The sequence below is a fragment of the Ambystoma mexicanum genome, chromosome 12, assembly GCF_040938575.1.
Source record: "Ambystoma mexicanum isolate Mex_15411 chromosome 12, UKY_AmexF1_1, whole genome shotgun sequence".
Classification (NCBI taxonomy): domain Eukaryota; kingdom Metazoa; phylum Chordata; class Amphibia; order Caudata; family Ambystomatidae; genus Ambystoma; species Ambystoma mexicanum.
In genome coordinates, this window is record NC_090936.1 from 646240479 (window position 1) to 646255957 (window position 15479).

The 15479-nt window shown below is 42.8% G+C and overlaps 1 protein-coding gene across 3 annotated transcripts in view; it reads right to left on the minus strand.

Annotated features, from left to right (window-relative positions):
* The window catches only part of SRPK2 (SRSF protein kinase 2), a 1693306-nt gene that overhangs the window by 514081 nt on the left and 1163746 nt on the right, over window positions 1–15479 (minus strand). For all 3 annotated transcript variants that reach the window (XM_069629122.1, XM_069629123.1, XM_069629124.1), the window contains one exon: window positions 4960–4985. In XM_069629122.1, the coding sequence (XP_069485223.1) occupies window positions 4960–4985 (26 nt within the window). The remainder of the gene's footprint in view (window positions 1–4959; window positions 4986–15479) is intronic.

A 15479-nucleotide genomic window follows, 5' to 3' on the forward strand; every position in this document is an offset into this window, starting at 1 on the left:
TGCCTGCTGCATGAAGCGCAGGCTGTAAAGCCTTTAATGCCCGTCATAAAAAACAGACTAGTGTTGTGGGGGGAAAAGGAATAGATTTAAAGTGTCCAAAAAGGCTCCAGGAAACTTCTGCGCATCAACAAATGTGCATGCTATGCCAAGCGTCCAGTTCCGTCGATATCGAAAAAGGACCGATGGCTGTTGCCGGTAGCCAGAGATGGGGAGGCTGGCCATGCCGCTGCGCTTCCCATGCAACACAAACAATTTAAAAAGGTACCATTTTTTTTTTGCCATGCAAAAAGTGTTCTAGTCCCATCCTGATCAATCGACTCTGTGAGAACCTGGGCATCACGGATCAGGCCCTGGAGTGGCTGAACTCATTCCTCTTGGATTGCCCCTCCCAGGTCCAGCTTGATCCCCATTTCTCTCTGCCACCTCTCTCTCTACCTGTGGTGTTCCCCGGTATCTTCCTCTCGCCCTGGTTTTTCAACCTCTACTCGGCCCCTTTGGCCCATTTGATCGCTACCTTCTACTCTAACTTTCAGAGTTATGCGGATGACACTCTGGTTTCCATCAGGCTCCCCTCAGCCTCCTTGCCTCTCTCGCTCATTCCTGACTGTCTATCCATGATTCAGGATTGGTGCGCCTAAACAATCTCTGCCTTAATGCCAGTAAGACAGAGATCCATCTCATTGGGTCCTCTGCCCCTGCTTTCCCACTTTCAATCTGGCTGCCCGCCTTCGGCCCTCTTCCTTCACCTTCTTGCGGGGCAAAAAACCTTGGTGTCATCGTCGACTCTACTCTCTCTCTCCTCACATCTCGGACGTCGCCAAGAAGTCCCACTACCAGCTGCACCTCCTCAAAGGGACTCTTCCTTTCTCACTTTCCCCCAGAAGCTCACTGTCTCCAGAGCCCTGGTTCCATCTAGGCTGGACTACTGCCACAGCCTCTTTCTCGATCTTCCCTCCTCTACTCTCCGCCCTCTGCAACTAATCCAGAACAGGACTGCAAGATTTATCCTTGACCTCAAGCCCAGAAACCGTATCTCTCCAGCCCCAAATATCTTTCCACTGGCAAGGATCAAGGTCAAGACCCTTTGCATTGTTCACAAGGCTTTCTGGGGCCAGGGCTCGCACTACATCCAACGTTCTCTTCCAAAATACCTTCCTTCTCGAACTCTTCGATCAGCTACCTCCAACTCTCCAAGAGTTAGACGCTTCTAGAGGCAGAGAGTGGGGGGTAGATCTATCTCCTCAGCAGGAGCCTCTTTCTGGAATTGCCTCTCTGCCCCTCAAATTTAGCCCGGACCACCTGAAGTTCTGGAAGCAGCTCAAAACTTTCCTCTTTGCCCCTGCTTTCTCTCTCTCCCTCCCCTGCAGACCTACCTGTCTGCTGTACCGCCTGGGTGCTTGGCTACCCTCAGAGTCTGACTGGGTACCAGGCTCTTTCTTGATCAGTCACCCTTGCACTGCCTCCGGGCTTACTACACACTTAGGGACTGTAACCCTACAGTCCCTTGTTCTCCTTGTACTACCCAAAGCCACGCTGCCCTGGATGCGCTAACACAGCACATTGCTGCCCTGTTTTCCCCTCCCCACTCCCTTGCACTTTTCCACCTCCCTTTCCCCTTGCACTTCTCGTTCTCACAATTGCACAATATGAATGACACAAGGCCTAGTAAGATTGTTTGTCTTGTCCTCCCACTGTCTTCCCTCCCTTGTCTTGTCACGCCTAGAAACACTTGTGCACAGGCACGTTATAAATGACTTGTATCATAACCCTAAGGACGGACACCCATAACTATGGTGGAAAAGGGACAGGACGTAGGAGTAAATAATGTCTCCTCCACAAACTCCTTATCTGTCCGCCCTACACCCCTCAATCGCCTTGGCATGATCTTAGTCCACCTGTGGCAAGATGCATCTGAAAATCTGCTGTGCTCAGACCACCAACAGGAACACTGTCAATTCTGGTGGAGGCCGTAAGGCGCATCCTTGCAGCACCTGAATATGGGTGGCTCCACCCAGACCTGTGCAAGTGCAACTAAACATTTTTTAGTAGTCCCAGCCTGCAAGTTCTACATTTCACATATTAGGAATCTACCGAGGTGTTAGTGTCCATTAGAAACAAACTGTGTGAATGTGGTGTATGATGGGAGGTTGTAGCAGCCTTGCTGCCTGAAAGTGACAGATTTCGTTTCACAAATTAAACAAACAGGCCTCTATCTTTTGGGAGGAGTCAGGAATAAGACGCAGACACAGGAGGTTCATGATTTTGGTCATAAACCTTTATTGAAACACAAAAGGATTTGGAAAATGCCTCTCTGTCCCTACTCCAAGAGGTATTTCCCTACATAACATAAAACTAAGTGTTTGTCCAGTTTCAAGATGTTCAAAGCAAACTGTCCTATGCCCAAAGTACTATTCTGGTGCTCACTTTCGAACACAATTAACTCCAAGGTGAAAAGGGTAATGTCTTTGGCCTTGAAAGTGCGCAGATGTTCATGTTCAAAGGAAAGGCGGAACTCCAAAATAAAAGTTCCCAATGGATAAAGTTCACAGTTCCAGGGGATTGTTTATTCCTCTTCACTATGCTTTACACTTTCATAGTTTCCTTGAACAACTGGTATGAAAAACAACTTGGCTGTTGGTTTTAATCTTGGTAGGATACCTGATGTACTCTACTGCCAGGTTTCCTCTCCTCTTTATATAATGTGAATACAGTATTTGCCTATTCCTGATTTATTCTTATCAGGACTTCCTCATATGGTATACTTTACACAGTGTTAAACTTAACCTTGCTTGGTACCCTCTCCTGCCAGGACTTTCTTATATGAACACACTTGTAACTTGCATTTGCCTGGTGTACTTTCCTGCCAGAACGTTCTCTTATGAAAATACTTGTGACTTGCACCTGCCTGATATGCTCTCCTGACAGGGCTTTCTCATAGGCACACTGCACACACTTGCAATGTCTCTACTGTGAACTGTTTTCGCAACAGTTCACATGGTGAAGCCGTCTCCTCATTTGCCCTAAACCTCTCTCTGGCTTTGTACCCGTTGTGTTCGGGTCCCAGACACTTTCATGGTTTTGCAAAAGTTCACAAGGTGAGAGGGTTTTCCTCTCCCCCCTTGACCTCTCTCGGTCTTTGCCTTCCAAAACTGATTCTCTTCAAGAGACACTGAATCTCACGTTCTTTCTCATATGTTTCATTTACTTTTATTTGCCTTCAGTAGGATTGCCGAAAGGCCCCGCTGTCCCTGCTTCCCTTGGGTGGACTTACTGGTCTCTCTCTCTATAGGTTCGCAGCCTCTGATCTGTGGCGTCTTGGCACCTCGCGGTTCCCGCTCGCTTGCTCTGGGCTTTTCCGTGCTCAAGCGGCATCGAGGCTGCATTTTGGCTTTCCTTGGGTGGACTTACCGGCTCTGGATGGACTCACCGTCTCTTTATGTTGTGTGTTGGTTCACCCTCGTTAAGCCGCAGCGGCTATTCGGTGTCCTGCTCTCTCTCCAGGTTTGCTGCCTCTGCTCTGTGGCATCTGTACCCCTTGCGGTTCCCACTCGCTTGCTCTGGGCTTTCCGTGCTTGAGCTGCATGGAGGCTGCCTTTCGGTACCTGTGAATGCTCGGAAGCCTTCCTCTTCTTCCGACATCCTTGAAGTGTACCATCCCCTGCAGATTGCTCTCCTCTGCTTCTTCTGTGATCCGGTTGGCTCTGCAGACCATGCACGCGCACAGCAATCCCTTGGTCGATACCAAGAGGCAAGACTTCTCCAGCCAGCGTCTCTCTTTGCTGTCAGCTGGAGAACTCTCCCAGTGAGGGCACTTTCTGCCATTTAAGCTTACCACTTTCAGCTGCAGTTCCCCAGTGAGGTAACCTCAAGCTTTTCTCTGGCACACTACTGGTCCCTTTTGGGAGCCACAGCGGTTCCTGGAGTTACCCCAGCGGTGCCCAGTTCTTCACAAGGTTTTGGGTGCAAGGGTTCCCACTTCTCTTCTCTGGAACATAAGTCCAAGGCTCCTTCTCCTGCAACAAACAAATCCTGCAGCCAGGTCCTCCAGGGAGGGCCTCTCTCACACTTCCTGAGTTTTTCCTTGCTTTTATACTGGCTCTGGCCAATAGGATTAGGGGAAACGCATGACTGTTGTATGTGGTTCTTACATGTAATCCTCATTCCTCCATTCTTCTCCATCATCACAGTACTGATCTTATAATTCTCTTTTGAGTCATTGGGGATCTTTCTCGTTACGGTACTGGGAAAGTAATCTTCATTCAGGATAGTCCTATTCTTCCCCGTCCCAGTACTTCTTAGGGGAATGATAGGATAGGAGCAACACATGAGTCCACTAGAGAAGGGATTGTTCCTAGGGTTGCATGAAGGCAGACAATTACTGTCTCTTGATTGGCAGGGATACCACTTCCCACCCAATGTTGTGTCACTTCCTTGAGGGTTGCCTCCCCCTATGTGACTCTCCCTCCTATAGCCGCCCCCAAGGTCAGGATCAGGTAGCGGCTGCTGTCTCCTGGCCACATGGGGAGAGGTCACTGCTGGGAAAGGAGTGATGACTCCATGAGATTCATCACACGCTCCTTGTTTTTATCTTTCCTTCATTTCAGGTGATGCTCGTAACCAGCTATACACTAACAGTGATGCCCTTTTTGGCAGTGAAGTTGATAAGAAAAACATGCAAACAATCTTTTATTGATATAGGTTTCTCTATACTACTAAAGGTTTTCCAGATCCCGCACACGGGTGAGATATTCAATGTTCATTACTTAATGAAGATATTCATGAAAGAGAGCTAGGATTACAAGTAGGGAATGTTTCTGTATCAATGATCGTAACCAGTTTGGGAATTTATGGAGAGAACTGCATGCTGAGAGACAATCGCTTCAGGAAACAAAAAAAACATGTCTTAAACATTTCTTTTTAGAAAATTCAAATCAATAAATATATGAAAAATTAACTTACAGGTTTTTGCTGTGGAGCAGTACTCACTGAAAAACAAAAACAAATGTGCTTTTAAAAGTAGAGTTTTACACAAAATTTGAAAACAGCAATAATCATCATGATTGCAGTCTTAGTGGACAATTAGTCAACACAATGCGAATGTATGCAACACAAGTCTGGACCTTTAAGAAAAGCTATTACTTGAAATATGTGCACCCTCACAGAATAGAGAACCTAACACATATATCTCGAATCTGTAATATTGAGGATTCATGTGACTTTCAGTTTGCAGAGAAAACGTATAAATTATGCTCCATATCAGACGCACAGTTAGACTGATGGGCACAGGAGAGTGTTGCGCGGTACTTCCTTTTGCACAGCATGACTCTTCATGTTAAAATCCAATGCATTAGCCAGCCATAAAGGAGGCTTGGTCTGTGATTACAAAGTGGCTGAGGATTGATAAACCACTGCGGCACTGCATTCAAACCACCACGATTTCCCCAGCAAAATCAGTAACACAGTCATCCTCATTATGGTCTGGCAGTAACTGTGCCGGTAAAACCGGCAGGTTGCCACTGGACCCGTAATGAATTACCGGCACCTGACTTCCCAGTGCCACCGGGCTATTCCGAGTCCGGCGACCGGGAAGTCAGGCGCCGCTAATTTTGTAATTCCCCATTCCCATTGAGTCCCATAGGGGAACACGTTAATAACGGTGCAGGTGCTTCCGTGAAATGCTGCTGCTCGGTGCCGTTCCGCCTGCCAGGTCTGACCCTGGCGGGCAGGACAGCATCTGCCCGCTGAGTCGTTCTGTGCCCGTCCGGAAACACTGGTGCCGGTGGGCTTACCGGCACTAGTATTTCCAGACCGGCACAGTCGTAATGAGGCCCAGTGTTTTTGATGAATTTCTTCTTCTGCAAAGTTTAGTGCGTTTGTGCTTTGCTTTGTGAATTTGGGTCTTGCAGTCAGAGCTTCAGGCTATTTAACCCAGTGGGAGGATGCATAGATTCTACATGTGACTCCCCCATGCTCTGTGAGACAGGGACTAAATGCGGGTAACCAGGGCAGCCGACCTGCTGGCCCATCATCCACTAGCTTGGAGAGACCATGGGCCCCACATGGTCAATACATTAGATGTCCCCGGAGAAAACAAGGGACTTTTTTTTTATATTGTTTGTGGTTTAAAGAACCTTTACAAAAATAGACATCTGTCATACATTTACAAATATCAATACAAACACAACTCAAAATAAGAAAATAAAAACAAATTATGACAACAGTCCATCAACAACAGTCAATTACAACATCAAGTATGAGGTACTCTAAATTTCTAAAATCTCATTTTCAATTATTCTTAAAAAAGCCACTAAAGCAAAAATTAACGCTCTATCATATGCTTGCATTAGCTGGTTCCAAAGAGACTCCGTGCAATCTTCATAATTCACATTTACAAATCATTTTAGAAATTTCGTTCTAACATCTCTAAAATGTGAGCATTCTAAGATCAAATGTTTTAGGGTTTCATTTGGTTCAGAGCATTTTGGAAATCGACATTTAGTAACACAGTTATTGTAACTGAGATTTCTCCAGTGCTTTGTTCTTTCCAAAGTATGGAACTGGTTTAATCTAAATCTCAGGTAATACATTGTGGCATTGTTACACGGAAAGATGGTAAGATAAGCACAACAACCATCTCTTTTATGTGGAAATTTGGGGTATTCTTTATATGTACTCAATGCGCTTATTTCATCAACTGTTTTACAACAGACCTGTACAAAAAGCTTGTGTTTTACGTAACACAGACGAATATATAGGTCTTCATGATCTACTCCTAAATCACTCAGGATTTTAGCCATTCTTAGATAATAGGCAGTGAAGGAACTGGAAAAGCATCCCTTGGTGAATTCAAAAAAATCTTGATACAAGGAGTTATCAGGACAATTGAGTATTTTACTATAGTTTGATAATGCCCGCCAAGTCCATCTAGTGGATAAGGAAATCAAACCCATCTCATGTCTGATGACACAGTTTGGGATTGCCGGAGATAAATGCAGTGCGGCTTTCAACAACCTACCTTGCATTGTATATGGTTGCTTATGCAAATCACATACACAAATGTCCAAGGCATAAAGTAGTATTGGTTCCACTTTTAAGGTAAGAGACTCAAGTAATGGTATCACAGAGAATTTACAATATTTTGTAAAGATGAATTTCATTTGACTTCTGAGAGGTCTTGCTTTCTGCTTCAGATAGTCAACCCATGATTTAATTGTTGTCACGTTACTTAGACGATATCCCAGGTAAATAGTTTCTTTTAGTACATATATAGTGTCAACATCGATATTCAAACAAAATTTCTTAGGTTTATTACCAGCCTTAAAGATCATAATGCTGGTTTTAGAAGGATTAGTTTTAAGGTTGTGCTGATAGGCAAATTCAGAAAACACAATTTAGTTGTAAACCAAACGGGGTTAAATAAAATAAAATAATATCAGCGAAGGCTAGCCAATGCAATTCTAATGAGCATAGCCTTGCCGCAAAGGTATCTAATGATTTCCAAAGTTGGTCTATGTCAGATAAGTATATATTAAACAACAATGCCGCAAAGTTGCATCCTTGCTTTAGCCCCAAAAATGATTGTACTGGGTCCATAAGTGCTCCCCCTTGGGTAATCCGAATTCTATAGGATGTTTTGGTGTGAAATTTTATAATCCAATAGATAAGATGTTCTGGGATACCCAACTTGTGCATTTTTTACCATAACACATTACAAACCACTGTATCGAAGGCTGATGACATATCGATCGATGCAATATATAGTGTACCAAGTTCTTTCCTTTTTATACCATCTAACAAACGTGCCATAATTGTTGCATTTAAAGTAGTGCCCATCCTGCGTCTGTAACCCACTTGAAATTTGGAGTAGATCTTAAATGAATCTAAATGTTTGTCAAGTTCATAGATGATTAAGATTGAGAAGACTTTGGCTGCCGCATCTGTTAGAGAATTGGTTTATAATTCTCTGGCAGACCGGGATCGCCTTTTTTTTAATAAACTGGGATCAAAATGGAAGTTGCCCAAGACATAGGAATAGTCCCCCTGGCTATGATAATGTCAAACTTAAGATCATGCTCCAAAAAATAGGATCGGTCCTATAGGCGCAAGATAGAATACTGTCTGGGCCAGGTGCATGGGAGTTTGATCATTTCTTAATGGCCCACATGATGTCAACGGCAGACCAAAAAAATTGCACTGACGGTAGAGGCAAATCTACAGACTCATACAATTGAACAAATCGGGAAGGCAAAGCATATTCAATCTCAATATAGGTTATCCATGTTTCTGCCTGAATTATAGTCTTAATTTGTTGTTCCAGTGAATTGCCTTTCTTAATCACAGAACAGATGTCACATGTGTTATAACTACAGATTGCCCTGATCATTTCACAGTTTTGTTTATTTATATTGTTCAATATATATTCCTTTAATTTTAAATTTGTATGCTTGGATAATTCATTTTTTTAATAGATATTGTACAATAGTAAGGTACTCTAAGCCAAGCTTTCTTATATCTCTATTTTTTAGTCTTTTCAGATGTTTAATTTTGAAGTTAGAAATATGTTTGTGATTAATAGATAAAGTTTTTTGTTTAATTTGGAAATAATCAAGTGCCTCGATAGTTAAAGTAGTGACAATCTGGTCATGGTAATCAATTGGATATAATTCTGGAGTATTAAAGTTAATACGGCATCTGAGTTTTGTAGATACACGGTCAGCTAGCATCTTGCAAAGTATTGGATTCCATTTTAGGGAAATATTATCCCTTTTGATCTCAATTGCACATAAACAATGATCTATATTCATTGTATTTATATCCATAAGAATCGTGAGACAGATGGGAGCATGTCCGCTAAACTTTATTTCCCCTATTTTAACAGAATCAATGCATGTTAGCAAAGAAATGGAAATACAAAAAAAAGAAAAAAAGAAAAAAAGAAAATAAAAAAGAAAATAGAGCATGGAGCTTGCATTCCCTCTTTTCCAAGTATGGTTTGGAGAAGGTTCATTAAATTTCACAAATGACATCTCCCAATCCTTGAAGTAGGAGCTCAATTTGACCCCTCTCTTAATACTGGTCATTCTAGCTTTCTTGGAGAAATTGGGCCAAGCATACCATTCTAAACATTGGGAATTAAAGTCTCCACCCAATATAATATCAAAGTTGCAATTGATAGATCAATGCCGTCAAATATCTCCGATATTTTGTATTTCAAAGGATTCCAGTACAGATTAGTCACTAGAATAGATTTCGCATCATTCTTCTTCATTGTCAGGAGTACAGCCAATACAAGAATGGATGAATACACCAATGTTAAATTGCAGTCTAAAACATTATTAATTGAAATGGCAAGTCCTCCATAAGGCCTACCTTCCACCCCTTTGGTGGCAAAAGAACAATGTGTGCAGTATTCAGGAATAATAAGTGGCTCAGTTTTCATTGTTTCCTGAAATAAAATAATGGATGGTAGTTTATTCTTTTCGTGAGTTGACAACCATATTGGAATGTTACTAAAGCCACATGAATTCGAAAGGAATATATTGAGTACTGACTTAACATTGTTTTATGAGGTGGATAAATTGGGGTTTGCCGCAAATATTGTTTTTAGTAATAGTTCAATCCATGCCATTTCTTTGTAGCTACGAGCTATCATCAAAAGTTGTGAAATACAAAATGTTTCATTCTTAAGCTAGTGGACATATCCTCCTTCATTACATTCGCTAAGGGTTCTAAAAGCTGATTAGCATATAAAAAGTCCTCTGCTATCTTTTCGTCATTGAAAGTTAATAATGAAAACCCCATTTCGGCTAACTCCTTTCCGTAGGACCATATAAGCTTCAATACTTGTTCCGAGAACAAGTGACATGTCATCCGATAATTTTTTATTGGGGCAAGTGCAATCTTGTCAATGTCGCTAGAGGCCAAAATTATCAAGGGAGGAATTGCATAAAGGAGGTCAAGTAGGTATCTGCGATTAATTTGTGAGCTTCCTAGAATTCCCCTTTTACCTTCCAGGCCCATCATGCTTATACCTTTCTTGCTATTTGAGTTTATCAGCTCAAGATATTCACCAGCACTTTTATTGTATTCCTCAGCCTTTCTACCACCTTGAAGATGATTTACAGAGTTATTCACACCAGGAGTTAATTAGTCTAAATTAAGGTTCAGGTTAGCTAATATTTCATTGCGACAACTACCTAGAAGTTGAGTCGTTTTTTGCTGATCAATTGTTGCAGTTCCGGTTATGGTTTTTTGTTGAGTCGTTTTTTGCTGGTCAATTTTTGCGATTCCGGTTGCCAGGGGATTTAATAGCTGATTAATAATCTCTAGCGGTAAAATACCTGCTTTTAGAGCATTTACCAAAGACTCCTGATCGAAGCTCTTTATATGTAAACCATTATGCTCTAAACCGGAATCAGGTATATCTGTCCTAGGAACATCTAGACCCTTTATTATATTCAATAAGTCACTATTTGTGCTCTGCATTCCCTCTTCCCCAGCATTTTGAGCAGGGGGCACAGGACCGTTAGAATCCAGATTTGTTTGGGGAATTTGATTAGCTTTTATGAGCTCATTCAGTAATTGACATTTCCTACCCCTATTAAGAACAATGGAATTATTATCATTGTTCCTCTCTGATTTTCTGTCAGGTTTTATCAGTAGGCTACAAGTTTCAGAATATAGTAATGGTAAACCCTTTATGGAATTGTTCAAGACAGATTGAGGATGATTAATTGTATCAATGCTAGGTTTGGAGGGCAATAGGGACCTATTGGAAGTACATTTCCTCCCTTCACTTTGAAAATAGTCTGGAAGGATTTTTTGTATCTTCAATACATCTCCTTCAGATTCAATCACGGTAGTGGAGGCATTTCTAGATTCATACCTAGCTGATGGATTGGAGCACTCTGAGTGAATCCCCACAGTAATTGTATTTTGATTACTGTAAGGAAGTGTTGTTAATTTGTTGTCATTTAACACTGGCACCTTGTCACGTTTTGTTCCAAGATGTACTTGACTTTACATGGAAAGTTGGGCAACATTGATCGCATCCTCCCCTCCACTATCGGGGACCGCCAAAATCTCTTTATTTGCTTTTTTCATTGGCTGATCTCCTTTTTTTTTCCAGCGCGTTTGATCACCCGTTTTTGGTTTTTACAATATCTTTTAGATGTATAACCTACATATTCCATGGCGTATTCCTAAGATGGTTCCTCATTCTTTTGTTGTTCATTGATATTGGTTAAGACTATCGGACTATCGGCAAGTGCCTCCCTCTTTGGGGTTGGTTCAATGGCCGTAGACGGACATAAATTATTCCTGAGTTCAGCTAGGCAGGAGTTGATTGTCCCTATCTCTAGTAACAGCATGTAAATCCCTTTGGATGGTAAAGTCTCAAAGCCAGGTGTGTTGGCAATGTAAGACTCATTCAATTGTGTTCCTTGTTCATGAGTGATTTTAACTTTTGCCACTTCAACATTCTTTGCACCATACTGGGTACCTTCGAGTGCAAGTATGAAACCTTCTAACCAGTTTACTTTAGACATGATATCAATCATTGGTATGTTTAATATCTCGTAGTTCCAAATGAGTGGTGATATGACCTGTATCAAGCAAGTCCAGAATCCGAATTATAACAGGAAAAGCAAAAGGTTCCTGTTCTTTTGGAGAAGATGCCAAACGGGAGTCCCTACCAGTATTCTGAGAGGAGGGAACACCTAACACTGTACTCTGAATAGTTTCATTTTCAGATACTATACAAATCGAGGTCTTATTTGCCATAGAAATAGGCAGAGGTGGACTAGGCGGGTTAAAAAAGCCATGTTCATAGCCAAGTTCACTTGTGTCCCGTGTCTTAGGTATCAGTGGGGTTAATAAACCAATAGGTAGTCTAATACGTGAATCAAGATCTGCCATCGCCTTAATATCAAAGTCGCCACTTGACGAAGGAGATTCATTGGATGTGGATAAGGGCTCTATAATAGGTACGGTGCCATTCTCATCCTGATCTTTCAAAAGGTTAGCACAAGTGTTAAGCCTTTTGTTATTCGGGTATACCAACATTGACAAGGCCAGCAGTTGATAAGGCTTCAGGATCACTAATCGGGTTGTTGAAGCTATTATTTGGCATGCATATAGGAATCACCATTGCAGTAAACTTTCCACTTCTAAGGCCATACTAACTGGGTGTAGTTCAACACTATCAAGCTCTCCAATAACATACAATCATTAGCTCCACAAAAAAACAAAAAAAGAGAAAAGGAAAAATAAGAGATAATTGCCCACTGTGTTTATGGCATTTGGAAAGGATAGTACAGGAAAGAGGCAGTATAGTGAATGAGACACACTATCACAAAATGATACAAGGGAAAAGAAAAAAAACAAGTCAGTCATTAGTAGCAGTGCTCGCTGTAAGTATTTCACTGAATAGTAGGGTAATACAATATCTGACCTGAATAGGGCTTCCTATTTCCATGCAGCATTCTAAACAAAGAAGCACCAACTTGTCATCCCGAATAAGTGGTCACACGGCACCTCCAATTACTCTTATTACATCAATATATTGTTCCAAACAGCAAACTCTAAGCAATTTTACTGCAAAATCATAATAGTCACGGTAACTGTGGGATGCATTTGATCACCCGCCCACCCGAACAGCCAAACAGCACTTGCAGCCATTTCCGGGGTGTGCGCGTGGGTGCGCATCCCTGCGCTGTTAAGTAGGCTGTAGGTTGTCGGGCGTAGGCGGGGCAATTCACACACGTTGAACCTAAAGCAAGAAAAAAAGTTTCAAATGTGAGTAAAGAATGGCGCCGCACCGCGAGGCCCAAACAGTGTCCCAGCGCGAGTACCAGCGCTAAAGTCCAATAAATAATTACTTAACAGGAGCTGATGGCACAGTCCTTGTTACGGCTTGGTAACAGGTTTTGCAAGAATGCTTCCTCTTGCCAACTCCGCTTCAACAGAAAAACAGAACAGCTTTCGGGAGCACAAACAACAAGGATCGGCGGAGTCAGCCCAGCCAAACAGCACTTGCAGGCACTTCCGGGGTGCAAGGGACTTTGTCACAACACCTTGTGCTGGCTTCTCTATCGACTTTTCGTACCCCTCAATACAATGCTTAACTATGACATGTGCATCCTCTACAACCTCTGCACACAGTCGTCATGTGGCCTTGTTCGCAATGCAACACTGGGCCCCACAATGGCCATACACTGCCAACAATATTATCTTACAGGGTGACAATTCACATTAATCACTGACCATACTGTCTTGGTCTGGATGGGCCAGAACACAGACACCAACCCTTGCATTTTGAGATGGTTCTTCGCTCTCCAACTATATTCATTTGCTGAGTAGCAGAGTGTCAGCCCAAAACAATCTTATGTTGATTTCTTCTCCTGGTATCCCCAGGCACTCAGATGTACCAAGGAGCAGGACTTGCAGGAGACCTACCACTGTATTTCTCAGAGCCAGTCCTGCCTCTGAGGCGGTTTGTGGTAGCTCAGAACACAGGTGGGGCTTGTACATGTACCTCGCTGAATATTTCAAGTACCATTTCTTCATGCTCCATATTTGTTGCACAAAATGCTTGCCAGTGCACCCTCTTTTTACTGGACCATCCGAACCAGAATTCCTGGCGGCAGAGACTCAAGTCACCAGCTCACCTGAGGGAGAAGTGGCGGCAAGCAGAAGGGTTGGTCAATATCTTGAGCATCACCCGGGCAACACAGATGCTCAAATTAAACCAGACACAAACTTCAAAAATGACTGTTTGCAGCGGGCTGCCATTTTCAAAAGCTGGCAGAGCCTTATACAAAAAGGGGGCGGGTCTTATGGCCCATTATATATGCTTTGCTGATTGTAACCGGGCCTCTGGATAAAAGGACGCCAGTAGTTGGCACAGGGAGCCAGCTGATGGAGGAGTCAATGAAAGGGACAAGGGGAGGAGTAAAATAAAGGCATGTGACCTGGCCAGTGTGGGCAATTTGCGGGAGGTCAAGGGAGGGAGGAAAAGGAGGACCAAGTGATTCGGCGCAGGAAGGACTGTGTAGCGGAGCGTGGAGGAGAATTGTCAAGTGTGTGGAAGATAATGTATGAAGAGAAATCAGTACTTATGTATGAGAGTGCATTCAAGGTTAGTGAGTGAGACTAAGGGAGAGTGTAGCGAATGTGTGATTGGAGAACGGTTGAGAAGGGAGACAGAGTGAAAGAAGATGACTGAAGGTGTGGGTGCAGTGTAATGGGAGGAGAGAGTAGTGGGATAGAGAGTAGTGGAGCATAAAAGGAGGAGAGAGTAGTGGGAGGAGATAATGGGAGGAGAGTATAAGAGAGAAGTGTGGAGAAGAAGATCTGAGGGTGGAGGTAAAGAGTAGAGCATGAGAGTGAGGAAAATTGGAGGGACAGAAGAGGGAATGTGAGGGAGAGAGGGGAGAGATGGTGGGGAGAATAGCAGAGAGGAAGATAGGAGGAAGGGAAAGGAAAGAGTACCTCAGGGAGAGCAGTACAAGGGATTGAGACGAAGGAGCAAGTGGAGCCTGGTTAATTGGATGGCCCACAAGCAAGTCATAAAGACCATTGTGATTTTTGTGGAACTCCTGGATAGGATCTGCCTAGGAATTCCCAAAGGGAGTCAGATAGATGAGGTATTGGCCTTTAGGACATCCCCATCAGCAAGCCAGATTTTAGACAGAGATTACCGATCTCTAGTGACAACCATGGGGTTTAGAAACGGCTGGGCTAGGGAGGAAAAAGCCCATGGGAGACGAGAGAGGGAGGGAGGGAGGGAGGGAGGGAGGGAGGGATAGCCTTTTGCAAGCCGCTTTATAGAAACCTTAATAAAATCCTTCTACATGAGTTGACGTGAATGGCCATCTGTGACAGGGGACATAAACTAGTGCAGTAGTTAACAGCCAATATATTTCTTCTGGGTTAACAATTTCATGCCGCAAGCTACACGCCAGGTATACAAATTACCTGACCCCTGCAATTCTCCATATGCGCACATCAAATTATTTCTTACTCGACTCACCCACCATTGGGTAGGCAATGGCAAAAATTGAGGCCTGATTTTTTTGTTTGCCAAGACTAACAGAGGAATCCAGAACTTAATTCAAGGACTTAATTATTATGGAAGAGTTCAGTAGGGACTTCAAAGGCAACTTCTCCAGGAAGTCACTTTACCCAAATGGCCAAAATATCGTCCTACATGAAACACCAACATCTGTTCATCATATGCCTAACTAAGCCTGTTGCAAGTAACAGCGCCACAATGCCCCTGGGCTGACTGTGCGCTATATAAATGTAAAAAATAAAAATAAAAATAAAATATTGTAATAATGTTCAATTAAGTATTAATCGTTTGTCAGTACTTGGCTCCTGCCTGGTTAGATGGCAATATCAATCTCTTAAAACTGATCATGTTTAATAAATAACAATCTAAGGCTCTTCAGGAAGACCAAATCCAAGACATTTGCAAT